The sequence below is a fragment of the Vigna angularis genome, chromosome 6, assembly GCF_016808095.1.
Source record: "Vigna angularis cultivar LongXiaoDou No.4 chromosome 6, ASM1680809v1, whole genome shotgun sequence".
Classification (NCBI taxonomy): Eukaryota; Viridiplantae; Streptophyta; class Magnoliopsida; order Fabales; family Fabaceae; genus Vigna; species Vigna angularis.
Window position 1 is genome coordinate 31,498,078 of NC_068975.1, and position 23,606 is coordinate 31,521,683.

The 23,606-nt window shown below is 32.1% G+C and overlaps 3 protein-coding genes across 4 annotated transcripts; 2 read left to right on the top strand and 1 right to left on the bottom strand.

The window, feature by feature from the left end:
- The first annotated feature begins 5,631 nt into the window (after nucleotides 1–5,631).
- On the top strand, nucleotides 5,632–11,732 carry LOC108343104 (uncharacterized). Its single transcript, XM_017581169.2, has 16 exons — nucleotides 5,632–5,876; nucleotides 6,079–6,173; nucleotides 6,298–6,388; nucleotides 6,493–6,619; nucleotides 6,729–6,909; nucleotides 7,247–7,391; nucleotides 7,476–7,566; nucleotides 8,183–8,241; nucleotides 8,313–8,390; nucleotides 8,702–8,785; nucleotides 9,325–9,509; nucleotides 9,979–10,107; nucleotides 10,264–10,336; nucleotides 10,619–10,704; nucleotides 11,019–11,156; nucleotides 11,277–11,732. The coding sequence occupies exons 1-15, from the start codon at nucleotides 5,787–5,789 to the stop codon at nucleotides 11,119–11,121; spliced, it is 1,617 nt and encodes a 538-aa protein (XP_017436658.1). The 5' UTR covers nucleotides 5,632–5,786; the 3' UTR covers nucleotides 11,122–11,156; nucleotides 11,277–11,732.
- A 355-nt stretch (nucleotides 11,733–12,087) lies between these two features.
- On the bottom strand, nucleotides 12,088–13,729 carry LOC108342568 (chaperonin-like RBCX protein 1, chloroplastic). 2 transcript variants are annotated; one of them, XM_052879169.1, is made up of 6 exons: nucleotides 13,325–13,729; nucleotides 13,053–13,153; nucleotides 12,666–12,783; nucleotides 12,520–12,536; nucleotides 12,386–12,448; nucleotides 12,088–12,288 (listed from the first exon to the last, which is right to left on the bottom strand). In XM_052879169.1, exons 1-6 carry the CDS (start codon nucleotides 13,470–13,472, stop codon nucleotides 12,214–12,216), a joined length of 522 nt encoding a protein of 173 aa, XP_052735129.1. In that variant the 5' UTR covers nucleotides 13,473–13,729; the 3' UTR covers nucleotides 12,088–12,213. The 2 variants fall into 2 exon arrangements, with proteins under 2 accessions (XP_052735129.1, XP_017435847.1); XM_017580358.2 differs by having other exon boundaries at nucleotides 13,053–13,147; nucleotides 13,325–13,700.
- A 610-nt stretch (nucleotides 13,730–14,339) lies between these two features.
- Nucleotides 14,340–22,404, top strand: LOC108342389 (chitin elicitor receptor kinase 1). Its single transcript, XM_052879170.1, has 12 exons — nucleotides 14,340–15,249; nucleotides 17,416–17,449; nucleotides 17,564–17,568; nucleotides 17,658–17,825; nucleotides 20,247–20,440; nucleotides 20,637–20,726; nucleotides 20,911–21,004; nucleotides 21,092–21,243; nucleotides 21,313–21,404; nucleotides 21,650–21,788; nucleotides 21,884–21,982; nucleotides 22,146–22,404. Exons 1-12 carry the CDS (start codon nucleotides 14,628–14,630, stop codon nucleotides 22,308–22,310), a joined length of 1,854 nt encoding a protein of 617 aa, XP_052735130.1. The 5' UTR covers nucleotides 14,340–14,627; the 3' UTR covers nucleotides 22,311–22,404.
- Nucleotides 22,405–23,606: the final 1,202 nt, after the last annotated feature.

Genomic DNA, 23,606 nt, shown 5'->3' on the forward strand with positions numbered 1-23,606 from the left:
TTTTCTTTTAATTTTCTTTCACGTGTTTTATTTTTTTATATTTTTCATATTCTTTTTATCGACGATTGTGAAAATATAGAAAATAACTTAAAAGTAATGATGAATTTTATAAAAGTATCATTATAATATATAATAAGAAAATGTTTAAATTATGTGAAGGTTTTTAATAACTGAAATTTATTTTTTATAAAATCATGTGAAGGTTTTTATTAACTGAAATTTATTTTTCATATTGTTTTTATAGGTGATTGTAAAAATATAGAAAATAACTTAAATGTAACGATGAAACTTATAAAAAATATCATTATAATATATAATAATAAAATGTTTAAATTATGTGAAGGTTTTTAATAAAAAAATTATTTTTTATAAAATTAAATCTGTTTAAGTTTTTAATTATATTAAGGATTTTTTTCCATTCTTTTTCTTCGTTTTATATTTAATTTTCATTTTATTAAATATTAGATATGTGACTTAAGATTATGTATGTGGTCGGTTTGAAAAATGTTATTAAGTATAAGGATTATTATATGTGAATTGAATATTGTGTTTGAATTGTATGGTCGTATAGTTTCTAAGGTGTAATGACATGAATTGTAAGTCTAGTGTTATGCATTTACTAAGGACACTTTTTAGAAGTTATTCGTATACTTTATTGGACTCTTGAATTCATAAAAGAAAAGTTTAAGTGGTGAAAAGAGAATGAGGCTCGTATAGCTAGTATTGGATTAATTTCTATTAAGTTATCAGCGAACCACGTTGTCACGAGATAGAGAAACCATATACCGTTGCTAGAATTGTAACACTAAAAATTTCATTTTACAAGACAAAAAAAAAACTTTTAGAGTTCGAGTAGATGCATAAATATGAATAATTGAGTCTAGGTTATATGTATGTTAACAATTGACAACTATCCTGGAATATGATAATGTTGTTTTGGATAAGGTTGATTTATCACTGTTGAAAAATATATTATTGTGTAAGAATTGTATATGTATGTTTAAGTCATCATTAAATTACCTTCATTTATTTGTTGGTTGTCATGTTTATTTTGTAATTATCACTTCTATAATGTGAACAAATGAGGTTTCAAGTAATGATTGTGCTATTCAATAAGTTGTGAGTTGAAGTTTAATTTTTTTTTTTAAAGAATGTACATAATATCTTATATGTTGTAGTTTAAAAGTATTGTTTCATATTTTGAAATAAGTTATTGACTCAGGTATTTCGAAAGATTTAAAATTTTGTAACAAGACTATAAATATTATATGTCGCATATGTACATTTCTTTTACCTATATAACTAGGTTGTTCAATAATTAACTTGTAATAATTAAAGAAAATAAAAAAAATATATATTTTCTTAGACTGTTATAATGATTGTGAATTAAATTTTCATAATTTAATTTAGATTTAATAAAATATATTAAATCCAAAATCTAAGCTAATTTTAATTTGATTGATTTGAATTAATTTTTCTTTCAATCCACTTTAAATTATGTTAAACTTAGATTATCCAAATTTTAAAATTATATTAAATTTTAAAATTTAATTGACTTTGTTTAGTAACCTAACTAAACTCAATCTAATGTGATGATTTAATCTTTTTAAGCTTAACTTATAGTAATTCAATATAATTAGACCTAACTAAATACATACTAATTAATATCACTTGATAAATATGCTCCATTAATTTGTTTCATTTTAATTTGAAGTCAATTAATCCAACTTAGTCTAACTTAATTAACTAAACTCAACTTAAATTAATTTGATTTAATATATTGAGACTATAAAATTAACTAAACCAAATATATATTAAGTTTGACCTAAATCAAATAAAGCTCAATTAACTTAAATTTCCTTAACCAATTTAACTCGAACTTAATTCTACCTAATTCACCTCAATCTAATTTCAACTTGGATTTAGACTTAATTCAACCAAATAATTGTGGGTTAAGCACCACCAAATCTAAACCCGTTTTAGAGGCTACACGAATGAACCACACAAAAATACCTCAATCCATCTAAGTTCACATAGTCTTCCTCGTATTTTATGAATTTTACAAAACTAGCCATTGGATGAAGCACATTTTCTTACGTCTCTAGTCACAAAAAGACAAAAACAAAACCATGTACTCAATAAGCTTGAAATTGATATTCGGATCGCTTTCCATCATTCTTCCCTTTCCCTTACATTCTCGTCATTATGGATATGTTGATAAAAAAAATAAAATAATAATTTCAATAATGGTAATTTAGCACGTAGGAAGAAGCTACGGGTATCTCATTATCACTTTTAGGGAAACCACAATAATTTTCAAAGTTTGACGTCTGTTCGCTTTACAGTTAATCCAGATATGAATTGTTACATAATCGAAAAGTTTTAGTAATGTAATCATTATCTTAAAAGTTGCATTTAGAACATTGTTTTTACTATTTGGCGTAAAAAATGTACATTAACAGTATATCAACGTTAGAACAACTTATACGAAATAATCGAAATTAAATTGGCCTGAGTAAACAAGGAAGTTGTGTATATGGTGAATACGAGTATAAAAAAATTACTCCACTAGGAACTTTCATTGAATTCTATTCAACATTTTTTTTATCAGCACTCAACGTTTTCTGTATAAATTAAATTCTAATATAATAATTGATATTCAACGTTCTATTAGTGGGTTAAGTTTGTAATTTTGTAAAATTTCGAAATTGATTTATACTCTATCAAATAGATTTAATTTGGCATTCGGTATATTAAAATATAAATACGCGTTGAACTAAAATCATTTAACTATAAATGACATAGATATTTAATAATCCTCACCCTCTAATTATAAAGAAAATTTAGAACACTAATTATTTCTTAACGTTTATGATTTAATTTAACAATAGACTTAAACACTATTTTTTGTGACTTAAGATCTTTTTTTTAAGAATAACTACAAGATAACAACTTACAACGCGAGACGGAAACATAATTAACTCAAATATATAAATGAAAAATAATATTCCTCAACAATTATAAAAATAATTTTGATTATAGATATATATATATATATAATAAATTTAATATTGTTAACTAATTCCTTTAATATTGAGAATAATAAATTTCGTACACAGAGCGTATTTTGCATTAGTGAATTAATTGGTTAGCTTTTACATAATTAAAAATCAATAGAATAGTAGTAAAGGAAGCAACACTTTTTTAAAACGGGAATTTTGGCATAAAGAAATGAGGTGTGGAAAGTAATCATGTAAAGAGTATGAAAGTAAGAAGAGAGAATTGAATATCTCGTGAAAAGTGTTCCATGGGGCCAAGGGTTGCTAACAATAGTTTACTTTTAATTTGATTTTTTTATGATTTTTGTATGGAATGAGTGATGCCTAATTGCCCGTGACTTATCATAGATTCCTTCCATACAATACGAACGCACAATTCCATATATTGCCCACGTGTCATGCACTTTACTCAATACCAATAACAAGTAATACACTTTATAATAGTTTAAATCCAATCAAATTTATAAAATTACGACTGAAATTCGATAATATAAAATGAGACATTTTTTTTTGTGATTATCAATAAATTTTAAATTGATAAAAAATTAATAATTTGAAAATTTGTACACAGTTTCCAATAACAATTCAAAATCAATTCCACTTACACTTAAATTTTAAATAAACGAACATGTCTAATTAACGAAGAATAAACATGCATTGAGATATTAAAATTAGCGTGATGTTGGTTGGGATGACTAGATTAACAGCTATCCAAGTGATGTAGTAATGCCTTGTTAACATGGTTTGTCATAATCACTGAGCCAACAATTAGAATCTCGAATAATGATGTTTCTCATTCAATAATTATATTATCGAAAGTACTCACCATAATAAATAACTCTGCTAAATTGTCACTACTAATAAATTCAAACGTTAACTATCTTTTTGACACTCCATTCATTTTGTATATTTGACAAATAACTTATGCTTTGTTTGTTTTAGAAGATATTTTTGTTTAAAGACACTGTGAGATGTGGATTGACTAATAACTTTATCCTTAAATTCATTTTCATAAAAAAAAAATATTTAAAAAAAAACAAATAAATCGACCTTTTTTCAGAAGCATGAGCAAAGACAACTAAGATCTGTAATGTCGTGTTGAATAAAAACATTTACAAGAAATATTTTTTCACTGATTTTGAATTTGATTATTACATTTATTATAAACATGTTTTAGTTATGGTATGTTTATTTACAAAGTGTAATGATGTTATTCTATAAAACGACGTCGGTGGTTGGTTGCCCTTGCAGTGAGATGGACGTTGCAATTAATGTGGTGAATGAAAACTCCTCTCCCTGGGGATCAAAGATCAAAGTAGAGATTCAATCACGGATTACGGAACAAGCAACATTCACGCCAGAGGAGATCAGGGTCAACGAGTCGTGTATCAGTTTTCTGTATGAATGCCAACAACCTAAAATTTCACAGACCCAAACACCAAGACAACATCAGATCACGCAACCATAATACTTTTATCCAATCTAAATTTCTTATAAAGATATTTGTGTGCTGTAATTGTCGTAGGAACTTTTGCTTTCATGTTTCTTGCATCATTTAAGTTATGAAGTAATGTTTTCGTTGATCTTTAGCAATTATTAAATTCTGATAATTTAATTTAATTCTATTGAAATCATTTAAGTGTAGTGTAATGTAACCATTTCAACAATTCAAATTTGTATGGAAAAAGGTAATGTAAAAGAAGGGAAGAGTATTGTTGAATGAGAGCAGAACAACATTTTGAATATACTGTAAGAATGGATGAACATCAAAGGAAAGAATGTGCTCCCGGGAAGCTAGTTGTGACCTATCCGCATTCATTTCTCATTTTCTTGGATTGTAAGTAAGATATATGCATATTTACAGTGACCACATGTTAGCAACTAGCATATAGCATTCAGAATAAAAATCCTTTTCTCTTTATTCTCTTCTTTTATATTTTTTGCATATCCCCTTTTCAGTTTATCGTATTACATGGGTGAGTTAGATGGCCAAAGTATCTTCATTGGCTCATTCATAGTACATGTTTTTGATATAGGGTTTAGGCACTCTAATTTATTTTAATTAGACTGTTTCTCCCTGTACCTCCATTCATTTCTCCTTCTACCCCACATTTTTTAAAATTTCAAAATTAGTTTCTATAATTCAAAAAAACCCTACACTCGTTTTTTTGTACTTCAACGAATTTAATCCGTTGAAGGATTTTGCTTTTATCATTTATTAAGACGGAAGGCATCATTGCAACGAATCGTTCATTAAACTTGGTTAAGTATAAAATTAAGCATATGGTAATGATACAAGTCACTAATAAGGAATAATGAGTCCATGCTACACTACATGTTTGAATTGTACGTTATTTCCCCTCAAACTTGACATTTTTCCAATTAGATAGAAGTCCAATACAGCTGACCCAAAAGTAAAGAGTCCAATTTGTTAGCATTTTGGGTCATGCAGCCCAAAACCTGAAAATCTACAGTGATGTGGATAGTCAGCGTCAGACGTTGACCCTAGAAAGGAATGAGAAAAATGTGTGGCTTGCAAGCAACGCGCTTCTACCTCGGAATAAGAACTTAAAAACAAAAACAGTAGGGGTTGTTGCCAAACAGCGATGTAACACACGATCCAAAAGCAGAAAGCAAACTTCATTCACTACACCAGTTGTTGATTTCGATTGTGGAACGCACATATGTTTCACCCAATAAATAGGAGAACAATAATAATAAAAGAAAATGAGCAAAAAAGCTTTGTCCATTTTGATGCGCGCCAGAATGAAGCCCAACGATCGTACAAACCTTTCTCTCTCTCCCATTCCTCTAGCCGTGAGTAAAATAATCTTGCTCTTACCTTCCATTCGTTCCTTTTAGTTCCCCTGATTTTTTTCTGTGCAGATTTTTCTCATACAAACATTTTGTTTTGATTCGATTATTCAATCAAGTCCATAATATTTTATGTGCATGAATTAGCTTAGACTTTGATTCTTGCTGACTTACGGTTCTTTCGATTGCGATGAATACACAACAGAACGTGACGAATCAAACGCAGCAGCAGAATTCTCGCCAAAACGGATCTCCAGGTGAAGGAAATGCGGTGCCTAATGACTCCGGCAACTCCGAGAGGTTCCTATTTTTTAGTTATTTTCTTAATTTTTGTTTCACATACCTGGAATTGGATTTTGCTTACGTTTTTTGGCTCATTTTTTTCTTCTGTTATTTATGTGTTGTTTTTTTAACTTATTCACAGAGAGTTTAAGCGTGTCCGTTCCTCAATGCACTCTGCCATATCAATGAACAAAACAGAAGTTCTGGATGATGTTCTTAACAACTTCTCGGAGGTAGTCTGATTTTATATTTTAATTAATGTGGTGAAACTTTCTTGATTCTATTTTTTTTTTTGTCATTGCTTATTTCATTTCCATATGCCGGTGTGATGATGTAGGGTTATTTTAGTCTTTCTCATGAAAACCGTCGCAAGTTGCTTCTTGTCCTTGCCAGAGAGTATGATCTCAATCGATCACAAGTGCGTGACCTGATAAAGCAGTACCTTGGACTTGAACCACCTGCTGGTGAGTTATTATATGTCGTGGGCGTGGGCGTGGGCATGCGCGCTTGTGTAACTCTTTCAATTATTGCTTTCAAAACTGTTGTGTGAAAGAAAAATTATTGGATTGGCAGACAAAACTCAAGTGTGTGATTACGAAGATGAAAGCTTGTTTTCTCCTTTCTATCGCATTGAGAGGAATTTGAGACATGCCCTTCAGCCAGTTTATGAAGTTCTTTTTGAGCGTCTCAACACTCATCCAGGAGGGTTGAGGATCTTATCCATTCTTCGAGAAGATATCCTAACCATTCTAGCGTAAGTTTATGACTGGTGCTACGCGATTTTATTTTGAACAATTTTTCTGCTATATCTGTTTCCTTTAATTTTCTTATCTTGCAATGACGGAAGGAGCAAATAAAAGAAATCTTAGTTCATCGTTTTGCTTTTTGAAATTTAGTTACCTTTGTCTGCACAAGGAATTTTTGCTAGGAGAACCTTAAAATGAAATAAATGTATACAAGTACGAATTTTAGATACCTGTAGTTCATAACGTTTCTGGAGGAAATGATGAAAGAAAGATAAGAGAAGAACAAGAGTTCAAACTGCTTTCCTGAAATTTTGAGTATAATGATTCAATTCTTCCACTACACAGAGAGGAAAATATTGCATCTCTGAGAGCATTGGATTCTTATTTAAAGGAAAAATTTGTTACATGGCTTAGTCCTGCTGCCTTAGAGCTTCACCAGATTACATGGGATGATCCTGCTTCTTTGCTGGAGAAAATTGTTGCTTATGAAGTACTTTTCTCTTTTTTTCTTGAACTGTCATTCAATGTAGCTCTGGTCTTCCACTGTATGCATAATCTTTCATATCTTATGTAGGCTGTTCACCCAATTAGCAACCTTCTAGATCTTAAGAGAAGGCTGGGAGTTGGCCGTCGTTGTTTTGGGTATTTACATCCAGCTATCCCTGGTCAGCAGTTCCTCTAATCCTTTGTTACTGAAAGATTGTTCTCTACCTCTCACAGTTTTATAATTTGTACTGGTGCACTAACCAACATCCTAGCAGTAATTGTTTTCACCTCTATTTAATATTTTGAGTTTGTATCAGCGGCTCAGGAAGTTGGTAACGTCAAAATGCTTTCTAGTGATCGTATTAAGTAGGCAGTACAGCGGAATTTCATTATTCTCCTGAGCTTGGAAAATTAAATTTGGTGCTAATACTTTCTATATTCTACACTATTTTCCCCTTTGTGATCCAGTGCATATCATTGGTTTAAAATATGTCGTTATATACCTGTTCTCAAATCCGCTGTTTGAAAATTGTGATTGTGATTAATATGCCACTGAGAATTGTAGGAGTTAATGTAACATTGGTAAGATGGTCAAAGGAAATAGTTTAGTTCTTTATTATTATGATAATTATTATTATTCTTGTAAATGCAAAAATAATTTATTGTTATAAACATCAAGGTTACTGAGTGCTCCTACCCAACAGTTCACTTAACTTCTGTCTCATTTGAAGAGGTCTATTCTTAAAGCTTCAAGTGTGTTAAAGTACATTATGTGGTCTTCTATATTTTCCTCAGGTGAACCCCTAATTTTCATTGAAGTTGCACTGCTGAAGGATGTTGCTCAGACTATACAGGTTAATGTTATTAAAATTCAACTGGATCAAACCCTTTTTCAGTAACTTAACAGTATTTATTTATTCCACAGGAAGTTTTGTGGGATAGTCCTCCTATACCTGAAAGTGAGGCAACATGTGCCTTGTTCTACTCTATATCATCAACTCAGGTATGCTATGTATCATAAAAGTAATGAAAGTTATGACTAGTGGAGATTTAACTAAATATCTCGGTGAAGTTCAGTACAACCATTCTTAGTGCAAAGTGAACTGTTTATTCTTTGGCTTTTTCTCCGACTGGAATTATTGCTACAATTTGCTTAAATTTGCCCGTTCTCTTTTATGTTCTGTTTTTATTCATGCTCGCACCTTTGATCTGCTTGCTTTCTGTTTATATCATTGTCAGTTTCTCCCCCTCCTGATTCCCTGAAGAAGAATAACGATGGAGATAGTTTTATATCTGATATGGTATAATTTGCAGCCTGGCTTAGCAGGGATCAACTTAGGAAAATTTCTTATCAAACGAGTTGTAACACAGGTGAAAAGAGAGATGCCGCACATTTCTGTAAGTATTTTTTATCAATTATACGGAGATTCATGGGTTTTGTGAATGCACAACAATTAATGAACATAATTCTATCCTACGTTTTTTTTTTCTTTTTTTAATCTCAGCTTCTGACCTTTTATTTTCATGCTTTTGCTATAAATGGAAATGGCTAAACAAAATGTGTTGTCTCTTCCCTTTAAATCTTCACATTTGATGGGAGGTTTTCCAAGTATATCAGTACAACCTTATGGTTTCATTCTTTAAACCCTGGGTTTTTAAATCTTTCCTTCCTCTGAAAGATGCAGATTTCTGGAGTCATTGTTTGCAAAAGCACTATAGAACTATAGACACGTGGCACTTTGCCGAAAAGACCATTCTTTCAAATTGATATTTTCCCTTCTTTGTAGTGCAATCTAAAAGTAATATGCTTAATCCCACTAGTAATTGGGCCCATGTGTTATGGATTTTTCTTGATTAATGTCATATTTCTTAGGATACTGCAATATCTTACTTACGTCCTACCACATCCAAGACTGCTGATCATTTTTTGGCTGTAGACCTTTGCAACTCTAAGTCCCATCCCCGGATTCATGTCATGGCTTTTATCCAAGTTAGCAGTATCTCAGACACTACTTGCTGAAGGAAGCAATTTGTCTCAATCACAAGCCGATGGATCTAGTTCCACTTTCTATGAAAATATATTTAAACCAGAGGAAGAAGAAGCACTTATGAGTTTATCTAAGTAAGATATATACTGTTCTATCTTCATATTTTATGTTATGATATTTCTGGATATTTTTTGGCAACACCACTCGCATATTCATATATCATCAAGTAAACTATCCTATTAGCTGCATTACATTTTTTTTGTCTTCTTTTGTTTCTCCTTTATCGTGAGCCCAATTGGCTCCTTATGTGTTGAAAAAAAATGTAGAAAATTTGTGCAGTTATTAAAAGTGCATTATTCAAGCTTCAGATTGCATGATTAAATATGGTGTGATTTGGCAAGTTCACAATTCATGTAGTCTGATGAATCAAAATATGACCTTGAAACGTGTCATGCTTGCGGGAACCGTTATTATTCTCTATCATTAATACTAACTGCAACATTCAGCGGTTAAGTTTTTTTTCTCTTCTTTTTTGCTTTCTCATTTCCCCCCTACTTTGTATCTGAGTTACTATCAAGTGACTAATGTCAATATGAGATGCAGGGATATTGCCTCGGGAAAAAATGGAATGGATTTGATGTTTAACTTGCTTACTTCTACATCCTCTAAGTGGATACATTCTCCAGAACTTCGTTCAGCATTAAAAGCTCCTTTGATGCGTTTGTGTGCCAGGTATTGGAATGCTGGAAACAAATTATGGGAAATAAAACAAAGCCATGTTAGAAATGACTTCTTTGAAACATCGTATTGAGCTAGGTCGCTTGCTAATACTCATAATTTATAAGTCAAAGTAATCTGGAAGCATATGGGGTTCTTTTGGTATCACAGGTACCTTCTAAAAGAGAAGAAAAGAGGAAAAGCTTTGGACTCTGTAGCAAATTTTCACTTGCAAAATGGAGCGGTATGTTTTACAACCATAATGTAGAGCCAATTAATTTCATTGTTATGGTTAATGCTATTTTCATTCTGAAAGCAGTAGTTTCCATATAGTACGTTATACTCTTTGGATGGCTTTTTCGCGGAAGTCATTGTATGGGTTGTTTTCTTGGTATTTCTTTCTCTATAATCAATATGGTAAAATGGTTCTTTTCATGTAGCAAATCTGTGTCCTATCTGCAACTATCCTTCAGTTGTACTTTGATTAAATTGGCGTGAATAAAATTTTGCTTCTCGATGTGGACAGATGGTTGAAAGAATAAATTGGATGGCTGATCGATCAGAAAAAGGTCTTTCTCAAAGTGGAGGGATCATGGTGAACTACGTGTATAGGTAATTGTCCTCTGGGTGTTGTGTTGTTCGTACCATAGTTACACTTATAGAGTCAATTTACTTTGTGAAGGCTTTTTTGGTCGTACAAAGAAATCTTGTTTGCTAAGATGAAAATTCCTCTCACTCCGTTTTGGTTCTGTTAGTGAAGCTAGGAAATCTTACCAACATGAAAGGAGCAATGGCTGTACTTGTCATTTCATTGTTTTGAGGGTTACCAGTATTTTCAATATATATATTGATTTGATCAAATTTGAAATTGCACTTCACTTGGTCAAATTTGAAGTGTATGCTGCTAATGACACGTAATTTTGCAGGTCGGATCACATAGAAGAATATGCCCATTCATACTTCAGCAATGGTGAAATTCACGCCTCAAGTGATCTACATCACTATGTTGATGAAGCGGATACTGCTTAGCATCAATTCAAATTTGATAGAAGATAAACTTCAACGTATTTTCAACAATATCATATGCGCATGTGCTTTAGAAACAAATGTCGTCGGCAGCGGACAACCTTATTAACACTAACCTTTACCTTTCTTTGTCTCAACCTCTTTGCTGTCATTTGCAGCCACAGTGGCAAATAATTGTGAAGTCTGCTTGATCGGAGCATAAAGGAAGGTTTCATTAAAACTATAGGACAAATGCATTGAACTCTAAAACCGAGGATGCTTGTATCTTTAATCATTGATTAGTTCTGCCGGAGTACACTGTGTCACCAATCCAATTCTTTGGCAAAATTGGGTAGGAGACATTTGCTAAACTGCACTACTTTATATGGCATAGCACGAGAGGTGCGAAGTAGACAAGTTATATTGAATAGACTATGCTTGGTAAACCTCAAGCTATACATCTCAGGTGATATTTGTAGTTGGTATTCTGACAAGAAAACCCTATATCTTAGTGAAGAAGGTGATTTTAGTTGTGTTGGTTGGAAATCATAAAGTGTAAACTGTAAACTATCAAAGAGAAACTATTTCCTTGAACATTGAGAATTGAAGGTAATGCTTGTTGCTTGTTTGTTTCATCCTTAGACAGTGTTTCATTTCAGATGTAAAGGATAATTAATTATGCATTATATGTTTTCAGAATCAAGCCTTGAAGAAAGCACCAATATTTGTCTTGAAATATGATACTTTATTTCTGCTTGAATGTTTACATATTTGGACCAGACAATTCTTTTACTCCCAAGTAAAAGTGTGTTTCTATAAACGGTTTGACTTAAATCGAAAGGGATTTCACACATTCCATGCGTCAAATGTGTATTTAAAATTTTGAAGCTTTTAAACACAACCAAACAATATATCTGTTGATTATCAATTTGTGTATCGAATTTGTCTAACCATTCTATGATCTAACTGTTTTTTTAATCATAACCTTGCTAATGCTGGAGTATAAAATTGATTGATAAACGTGTCAGTTCTTTCTGTACATATAAATAGGTATATTGCCCTATCTCCTCTTCGATCGGAAGGAATAAAGGGGCTAATACTTTGGTTGAAGACTATTCACTTCTCACTTTCAACATGACTGGTTTCTAAGACATATTCCGTCATGAGCCTCGTGTTAGATTCTGTGACCATCTACAAGACAATAAGGGCATAAATATAAACATTAGTCAATCATACAGAAAGTTGAATAAATTTCAGTCCTGAACATAAACGTTATTGTGCTACAAACCTTGAGGGCTAGGCGCTTCAAGTTGTCCCATTCAAAATCATTTTTGCAGTATGCTGATCTCACCTATAATCATACGTCGTTGTATTTAATCATAACTCCTTAACAGGTGATGGATAATATAAAAATCTGCTTACCTCCATTATGCGTAGGGCTATTCATGTACATGCCAGATTAGTTCGGAGATTTCGTTCATACAAAGGCAATACACAACAAAGTTGTTTGTCAGATATTAATAATTAGATACCAATTGAGGATTGAGTGGCTTGATAATAGCCGTTACCTAAGTTCTTATGTCTTGATGATTCTCTGAACATGGCGGCACAAAACTTGTCACCATCATTCAACGAGTGTCTACCAAGAAATTCAATCAGCTCCTCATATGCCTCAGGATTGTAGCTCTGCTCCGCGAAATATTATTTGACAGATGACATTATTAGATACAAAAAAGTATTAACCACTAGAAATAGATATTAAATTAAAGAAACGAAAAAAACTGAATTAAGTTGAACAACGTGGATCAAAGTAAATCCACTGACAAATCATTGTTATTATTATTTAGCCTTGGATCAGATTGACAACGTTGGAGGTCTAAATCTCTCTATATATAAATTCACAAAAATTTCATCCAACAATAAAGGGGTTGTCAAAGCCAATAAGGAGAAGGAACCTCAAGTTGAGCAGCAACAATCTTCACAGCTACGTAGGTGAAGAAATTGTGGAGGTGTTTAGCCGCCTTTGCTTCTGGTGATGCTTCTCCAAATCCTGCATCTCAATCGATATAACACAACCCCATCACATATAACTAATGCTAATTTGGTCACAAATCAATGTATCAGTGACAAATTCTTTTTCATTGCCAGTATTTTTGTGGTTAACGTTAGTTCCTTTTAATCATAATGGAGAAGAGGAACAGAGTAGAAAAGTAACCGAACCAATTACCTGGTACATACATCTTGTTGCAGCGTAAGCGTGTTGGCAGCGAGCTTCTTCGCTTGCAAGGCCAAAAGGGGTAAGCTTTGTTACTCCTGGGTGTTGCAGGGTACACAAAAGGAAGCTGAGAAAGAGGTAGAGTTGCAGAAGATTCCATGGCTAAGCAGTGTTAAAAATTTGTGTTATGTATATTGGAAAAAGGCCTTAATTTTTATGATGCCAATTTAAGCATGTGAACACCATGGTGAGGTTGTAATCACTGCAAAACCAAAAATATCTACATGGTTCTATCCACGTAGAGAAATATCTTTGAGCTTACGTGGAAAATTAAGTAAGAACCTTTACATCCATGGTGGAACCCACTTGAAACTTCTTCTTTTTCAGTTCTTCCAAACACATACCTCTTTCGCTCTGAATTTTTTTCTGCAACCTTTCTCCCATACAAGAGACACATTTGTTGCTATTCCTATATATCTAACAAAGTTCTATTTATTTCTTGAAAATATCCTTTGTATGCCTTCTTTCTGAAAAGATTATTCTTCAACTATCATCTCAAAAATCTCACTGCAGTCCAAAAGGTTACATCTGGCCTCATTTTTTGAATTTATCATGCTTGCTTAACTTTAATTTCTTACCATCAATTGAATACGATTATAATTAATGTAAAGAAAAAAGTCTCTTCTAACCAAAATTTTAATACCTGGCCCAAGTAAAAACAAAAAGAAACTAACAAACCATCATATTTGTTATTCAAAATTTAATTATTAATTAAAAAATATTATTATTATTATTTTCAACTTCTAAATATTTTTTAATATAATATATATTTAAATATCTTTTAATATAATATATATTTACTAAGATAAAAAAAAACATACACAGCCTAAACGTATGCACAGATCTAAAGTTTCATATAAAATAAAAGCTAGTACCATTATTTGATTATGAAAATTGAAAAGTGACGTATAATTCCTTAAACTTTGATTCATAGTTTAATCTTTAAAAATCCAACACACGGCCATTTGGAGTTGCTCTCCATACCTTTTCATCCGAAGCGTAATTGGAAGTCACATTCTTCACGTAATCTACAAATTTAAAAAATAAGCATAATCGTCCCAAAAGTATTAGAAAAACACCACAATTAACAAAAACAATGAGAAGACTCATTCAACACACAACATTGACATCAATAACATCATCAATCGGTGCCATCTACAATAATATAACAAATCAATGAAGCTGCACATAAAATAAGCACTAGTGTAATAACAACTTCTCAAGCTCCTAACTCTTCTGATCCCTAACACACAAAATGACTACAAAACCAAAGCCACACCATCTTTTCCTTCTCTTAATTCAGTTCTTAATTTCCACAAGTGTCAAAGCTGACTGTGATTCTGGTTGCAACCTTGCTCTAGCTTCCTACTACATACCGGAGGACACCAACCTCACATTCATCAGCAATCTTTTTGGAAAGCCCACATCGGAGATTCTCAAGTACAACCCAAGCGTCAAAGACTCCAACGTCATTCACAGCCAAACGCGGATCAACGTCCCGTTCTCCTGCGACTGCTTAAACGGGCAGTTTTTGGGGCACACTTTCTCCTACCGGATCCAACACGGGGACACCTACACGCTTGTTGCGGATACCACTTTCTCCAACCTCACAACCGAGGATTGGGTGAGAAGGGTCAACAGTTACCCGTCCAGTCATATTCCCGACAACGTCAACATCAACGTCACCATCAACTGCTCCTGCGGAAACCGACACGTGTCCAAGCATTATGGGCTGTTTTTGACGTACCCGCTTCGGTTGGGTGATGACTTGCAAGGGTTTGGGGCGGAATCCGGTGTGCCGGCGGAGCTGCTGGCACGCTACAACCCCACCTCAAATTTCAGTTCTGGGAGTGGACTCGTGTTCGTGCCGGCTAAAGGTAATTAACAACCTTGTTTATGACTCTTTCTCATATACATGTGTTGAACAGTGAGTTTTTTTTTGTCCGAGGAATATTGAAGTATTTGCTACATAGATTTGGTATATTCTCTCCATATTTGGAAACATCAATTAACCACAGAAATTAAAAAAATACACAAAAGTTATATTTTATTAAGGATGATTAGTCCTCTGGCTATAAAACAAAAGAATCCAGATCACGTTTTGTTCATATGTTATCACTCTCTTATGATTATTTTGTTGATCCATGGATGACCCATAACCATTATTAGACAGATATAGTAAAATTTTAGAATTATTTATTTTGAAGATAATTTTGATAGAAAACAAACAGACATATCCATGCAATAAAGTTTGTCACTTTGCAATGATAATGTACACAATTATACTGGTTCTATCTCACTTTCTGATTCTTTAGAAGGATCGAGATCAAATTCCAAATTAGTTGACAAAACCTTTTGTTGGCAACTTCGTTATTAATTGTGTATGTGATACACCCTAATGCACTCATGTATGCGATTAAACAAAAGAAAACGAGTTAAGTGCATAAAAGTAACATTATTATTATTATCTTCTTTCTATTTTATTAAAGTAATATAGTTTCAAGAAAATATATAATTTTGTAAAAATAGTTTACAAATGATACACAGTAGTTAGTTTAAAGCGAATATGTTATGTGTTTGAATAGAAAATTTGTATAAATAATTCTTTTATTAAATAAACTTTTTATTTGTTTAACGATTTAATTATCTAATTAAAATTATGTAACACATAATTGTAAGCAAATGCATTCATTTTATGCAATGATAAAACAACATTATTTTGTACTTTAATTTTTAAAGTTATATTTTTCTACCTATTGAATGGCAAGTAAAAAGTTAGAAACAGTACGGAATGGGGTCAGTTATACATTTGAAATTATCCATCATAAATAATTTAATGTGAAATAAATCAGAATTTTAATAAGATTTTGAAGAATTTTTATATTTATAGTTTTATTCGGATATAAGTAAAGGGGTCAGTTATAAGGTAAAATAAACACCAAGATAGAAGGATGCCATAATTAATTTGTATCAATTTGGGTTATCCACTAATAGGTATAGCTGAGTATCTATAAAAAGAAAAAAAGTAGCTTAATTGGTAAAACATTTTTAAAAATAAAAAAACGAAGTAATTAATTAGTTTTATTGATATGTATATTTTAAAAACAATTAAAAAATCAAGTGAATTCATTAGTTTTACTGTTAGTTATGGTAGAACTATATATATATATATATATATATATATATATATATATATATATATATATATATATATATATATATATATATATATATTAAATATAACTAAATTTCATTTAGTTGAACTATTTATTTAATTTGATTACATTCTAATTTATATAGATGTAGCTTTTGTGTTTATTAATTAGAACTATTCTTTGTGTTATTTCTGTTAAAAAAAATAATTTTACAATGTCATTGGCTTTTTTAAAATTTTTTGAACTTTAATTAGTATAGTGCAAAATTAATTGGCTTTTTGGCATAATTATTTCACTGTGATTGTTATAATATTATGTTTGAGAAGAACAAAAATGTAGTTATATACTATGCATAGTAAAATCGTTTTGGAATATTCTAAAACTCGAACTAGAACACTTCATGTTTCTTTTTTATTGGTTCGAACGCTTTTTAGTTCAAGATCGAACTAAACCTCACAACAAACACACCTACATACTGATTTAAATAATTGTTTGTATGAGAAAAGGATAAAAGAAGGAAAGGTAACATCTGAGAAACAAATGCTGGTTTAGAACTAGAATTACGTATTCCATTTTCATTTTCTATGCTTAAATGGTTCAAGCACAAACGGTCACCATGTAAGACTGATATTTCCCACAGAAAAATAATGAATAAATTACTGTAATAAAGCATATATACAGTACGAGAATCATCATCTAATGTTCTCTTTTAAAGAGTTAATACAAAATGCATGTGTGCCAACTGGTTTTTTGACAGTCCAAATTTGATACAAGTTCATTTGCAAGAAGACACTGCATCAATGGGTTCGCTATCTCTTATTTTTTGTTTAGAATTGCTATTTGATACATTATCTTCTGATGCTTTATATTTTAAATCCTATTTTGCAGATGAAAATGGAAACTTTCCACCTATGAAGCTGAGGTAATTTGAATTTTATACTAAGTTTACATCCCAATCCTACGTCGGCCAATTTAATTAGATTTTTGACATTTACTCTTTGAAATAATATCCTATGTTTGTTCCAACCTTTTGCAGATCAGGTGATGTGGACACTGCAAACTGCTGCTTCGTAAATCATGGTGGGTTAAATTCCTATGACATGCTGACATTGTTATGCAAATTTAAGTAGGAATATCTGGTGGAGCCATTGCTGGCATATCGGTTGGAGGAGCTGCTGGGGTCTTAATGTTGGCACTTGTTCTATATGTTGGACTACACAGAAGAAGAAAAGTGGCTGAGGTATCCCTTCTCACAGTCCCAGGAGCATCTGAAGATCACTGTAGTCCACTCTATCATGGTATTGGTATGTCTTTTGTTTCAATGCTACTTCTAAAACACCCCTTTCTTATTTTATCAATTATCTTGCATAAATATTTACCTGCACACTGTTCAATGATGCATGATTTAGTAACATGTCTCTTTGCCTTATCTTGTCAACAATCATTGATTACCACATGTTGTAAGATTATTGTTATTACTTAAAAAATTGCATGAAGGGTGATTTCTAATTAGTTAATTGTTGGGTTATCAGTCATACAGGACAAGCACACACAACTAAAATAGAGAAGAGAAAATATTGATAATAGGCAAAAATGGAAATTTTATACTAGTGAAAGAAATTTACAACACTTTTCTCTTTCAATACAAAACTTCTCTAAATTATGAGAATACAAGAAAGGAGAGAACAAAGAAGAGAATGGGATGATTAACAAAGGGGACAAGGAGTTTCCTTTATAGCCACCAAGCCATACCCCTTTACAAGTTCCCACCAATGTGGGACTTCATTCCTCACAATCTCCCACTTGAAGATTTTGATGAAACTAATTAAATCTTCACACCATCTTTGCCTTCGTGTTGCTTGTTCTTTCGATAAACTTTAGTAGAATCGAATTTACGTAAATCTGCCAATAACCTTTGACACCAAATTCTGATTCTCCGAAACGCAATGCAACACCTGATCAATATTTTACTGCTCTCCACCTAAACCTACCACGAACATACTAACCACTCCCACTGCTTGTGCAATGTCTGGTCTTGTACGCATCATAGCAATTATAAGGCTGTCCACCACCGATGCATACGGTACTCGAGACTTCTCCATCCTCTCCGCTTCACTGCTAGGACTCATACTTGAGGATAATTGATAGAAGATGGGGTAAAACTGGCTTCCACTCTTGCATGTTGAAGCGCCGCAAGACTTTCAGTAAGTTTTACTTCTGAAAAAAACAAATCTTCCTATCTTTTTCTGTCTCGGTGAATTTGCATCCCTAAAATCTTGTTTACCGGTTCCAAGTCCTTTAATATCAAACTCCCTAGCCAATTGTGCCTTCAGTTCTTGGATTAGAGCTTTGTTGGGGCCTACCACCAACATGTCATCCACATACAACAACAAAATGATAAATCATTATCCTTAAACCTCTTGTAGTATGTACAATGGTCTGAACTTAGTTTGTTGTATCCGAGGCTAATGATAAAGGAATCAAATCTCTTATACCAACACCTTGGCGCCTGCTTTAAACCGTATAGAGATTTGTTCAACCTGTAAAGCAAGTTTTCTTGTTCTTCAAAGCCTTCTGGTTGGAGCATCATTTCATTCCTGCTTAACAATAACCTTGTGAGTGGTGGAACTCACAGGCAAACCCCTTCACATTGTTAGCATAGCCCAAACACTTAATTCTTTCCCCAGTTTCAAGCTCTACTCGTGCTTTGGTTTCCTTGAACTGGTAACAACAACACATTTGACTTCCTCTTGATGTAATACACTCATAAACTCCTGGAATAAACTTTGCTTCTCCTAGGAATAATTCTGGTGATTCCCTTACATCAGAATGAACCAAGTCTTCTTGTGTTTTCTTTTCTGGTAGTCAAACTAGCAAACTTCGATATATGTTTAAGCCCGAGTACAAATTACGTTTCGCCTTGCAAACTTCACTTTGACATTTGTCCAAGTACGATGTCACGTCAACACCGCTTCTTCTTGACTTGTCGATGTAACCATTGCATTAGCTTTTTGCAACGTATCTCCCATAAGCATATGCCATGATCTTCTGAGCTTTTATGACTTACCAAGAGAGACTTCACCTCATATAATTTTATGAGGGGATCCCAAATCTCCCTTGCAATTTCTTTCCACTTCTACTCCGTCATTTCTGCGGGTTTTCCTTCAATTACAGCTATGCAATTGTCCTTTCTCAAAATTGCCTTTATCTTCAATTTCCACAACAAGAAATTGTTGTCGTTGAACCTCTCTATCGGAAGATCGAATTAAACCGCAATCATAGGACATATACCATTGTTGGGTTATCAGTCATACAGCACAAGCACACACAACTAAAACACAACTAAAATAGAGAAGAGAAAATATTGATAATAAGCAAAAATGAAAATTTTATACTAGTGGAAGAAATTTACAGCACCTCTCTCTTTTAATACAAAACTTCTCTAAAGTATGAGAATACAAGAAAAGAGAGAACAAATGAGAGAATGGGATGATTAACAAAGGGGGCAAGGGGTTTTCTTTATAACCAAGCCATACCCCTTTACAAGTTCCCATCAATATGTGGGACTTCATTCCTCACATTAATAATGTAAAAATATTTATATGGAGTGTTAGAATTAAACTCTTGTTTATTACTTGGAATACTGATTCTAGATTTCAGGGTTTTTTCAGTTTAAATGAAATGTGAAACTGTAGGTCTTATCTGATACATGGATTTAGGTTTGGGAAGCAGCTTGGACAAGGCATCGGAATCTTCTGTTGTTGCTTCTCCAAGGATGACAGGGATTACAGTGGACAAGTCAGTGGAGTTCTCATATGGGGAGCTAGACAAGGCCACTGATGGCTTTAGTGTGGCTAATATAATTGGTCAAGGTGGCTTTGGATCTGTTTACTATGCTGAGCTTCGGAATGAGGTTTGTCATGATGTTTTAAACTCACTTTTAAAATTAGGATTAATAAGACTAGCGTTTTCTTTAAGCTTAACATATACTTATCTCTTGTATTGAATCCTATTTCTTCAAAGTCTGATCATGCAGGTCTAAGACTGATATTTTGTAAGAAATGGAAAATTCAAGTTATTACCAACGCTTCATTTATTCCTTTTTGCAGAAAGCCGCAATTAAAAAGATGGATATGCAAGCATCAAATGAATTCCTTGCAGAACTCAAGGTTCTAACGCATGTCCATCACTTGAACCTGGTATGACATTATCGCTGTGCTGATACTAAAATCTTTTACCTTAAAAAATGTACAGTCATACCCCCACAAAAGAAAAAAAAGACTCCAGGTTGGAGTAGCTGTTATCATGTTTTCTATACAGTTGTTACATTCAATGTTGTGGATTTCCACAATACATGATTTCTTGCAAACATATTCTATACAGGTGCGGTTAATAGGATATTGTGTTGAGGGCTCCTTATTTCTGGTTTATGAGTATATTGAGAACGGCAATTTAAGCCAACATTTGCGAGGCTCAGGTTTCTTTTGTCTTACTCATAAATATACTTGATCGTAAAATGATGAAATCATTTTGATTTCAAGGGTCTGAATGTAGTTGGTTGCAGGGAGGGATCCGTTAACATGGGGAGCTAGAGTGCAAATTGCTCTTGATGCAGCAAGAGGATTGGAATACATCCATGAGCATACAGTTCCTGTCTACATCCACAGAGATATTAAATCAGCAAACATCTTGATAGACAAAAACTTTCGTGCAAAGGTTTGTAAATAGATTTCTAGATGTTTCATAAATAAAATTTGAATACCGAGTCCAATCTTCTTCCCACAGGTTGCAGATTTCGGTCTCACAAAATTGACTGAGTATGGTAGTTCTTCATTACACACGCGTCTTGTGGGTACCTTTGGTTATATGCCTCCAGAGTAAGGAACTACTTATCCTTAACTTTAATTTCTACAAAGTTTGAACCTATTTTTGTAGCATCGCCGATAACAATGTTCTGTTTTTCTCACTTCATACACGGGAAACTTCAATCTATAGCATACAACTGTACAGTAGATGTATGATTGAGTTATTTTATATAGTACTGGAAATGTTTGAAGTTTTATTCGCTTGATGTTCAATAACAGCATGACCATTTTGACCAAATGTGGTGGTTTTGATGTAGATATGCACAATATGGCGATGTTTCCTCGAAAGTAGACGTATATGCTTTCGGAGTTGTTCTATATGAACTCATCTCAGGCAAGGAAGCTATTGTCAAGACAAACGATCCTGAGGGTGAATCAAAAGGACTGGTCGCCTTGGTTGTTTTTTCATGCTGCTCTTAACTCAACAATAGTTGTAACTCATCACTTGTATATTTCGTTGCTAAATTTTGGACTTGTTTTACAAAATGCAGTTTGAAGAAGTTCTTGGTCTCTCAGATCCAAAAGAAGATCTTCGTCAACTTGTTGACCCTAGACTTGGTGATAACTACCCTCTTGACTCTGTATTTAAGGTAGGTAATCAATTTAATCAAAATGCATCAACAATCTAAAAGTAAGGTAAACATGTAGATCTCAAGAATAATTATCATGAATATATTGTATTAGATATGATTTTTGATGCATAAAATGTATGAGAAAGAGTGATAGAAGTGTTATTATTTTGGTGTCTTGCAGGTGTCTCAGCTTGCGAAAGCATGTACACATGAAAACCCGCAACTTAGGCCAAGCATGAGATCAATTGTTGTTGCCTTAATGACACTTTCATCTGCAACTGAGGATTGGGATGTTGGTTCCTTCTATGAAAACCAAGCTTTAGTGCACCTTATGTCTGGAAGGTAGCTCATGTTCATTTTTCTGAATATTTAAATTGTAAATAAATGTTACATATCTTACCAATTTCTTCTTCAAAATCAAATACGCAGATATTTACTTCTCCAAGTCATGTTAGAGTACATGTTGATGATTATATTATATTTTTAAGAAGGAACGAAATAAGGATATATGTATACGACACAATTTACAAAAAATAGTATTCTTACTGAAAACATTTTACAAAAAATTCTTATTAATTATATTTGAAAACTTGTATTATTAACCTGAACAGTAATTAATAATCAGAAAATAATTTATTGTAAATAAAAGATAATATGATTGCTTCGGGACAAAATTTGTAACTTTAACATCATTTTATCCCAAACCTCCTATATCTACTTTTCTTTTCTTAAGATTTATATATTATATCAGTTTTGACTCGTCATTTAAAATGAGTAATGTTACGATATATATTTACATTCATTTATTTCAAACATTTAATAAGATAAAATAATCATAAAAAAATGAATTTTTATATTTTTTTAAGAAAGAAGAAAGTAAAAATTATAAAAAAGTAATATCAAATGAATATAAAAAAATTAATTGTGTCAAAATATTATTTTTTATTTAAAATTGAAAATATGTTTAAAACTCTCAATGAGAGAAAAAAAGTGTAGATAGATAATAGAAATTAATGGGTGGTCCGATAACGGCCTGGCAACTAATGTAAATAGAAATGCTCACTTAGAATTCGGTAGGATAGACTCTAACCTAGCTCTGATATTATGTTAGAAAGGGAGTTAAAGCTTAACTCAATATCACAAAACTGGCTTATAAAGTGAGGTTTGCATCCGACTTATATATTATAATTTGGTTTTTTTAGTTGATGTGACACTTCTAATAGTAGAATAAATAAAACATAAAAAAGTGCTAATTGGAAACTAAAATATTTATATAGTGATTTCACTAATTAAAAGTTTGATATATAATTTTTAATTCTGAAATCAATATGGAATAATCTAGTTTGGTTACAACTTATAGATTTTAATTAATAAGATTTCATTATTCATTGGTAGTTATAACTTAATAAACTTTACTATATTAAAAATAATATAACTTAATATTTATATATTATTTTTTAAACTGTTTTAGTCACTATAAGTTTAGATGATAGACATTAAAATGGTGTGCGTAAAAAGATAAAAATAATGTGTATGGATTAAAATGAATGAGTTTTAAGTATACAGACTAAACAATATAATTATTAAAATTAAATAATTGATTAAACCTAAAAATAATAATATTATGAAATAAAAAATATTA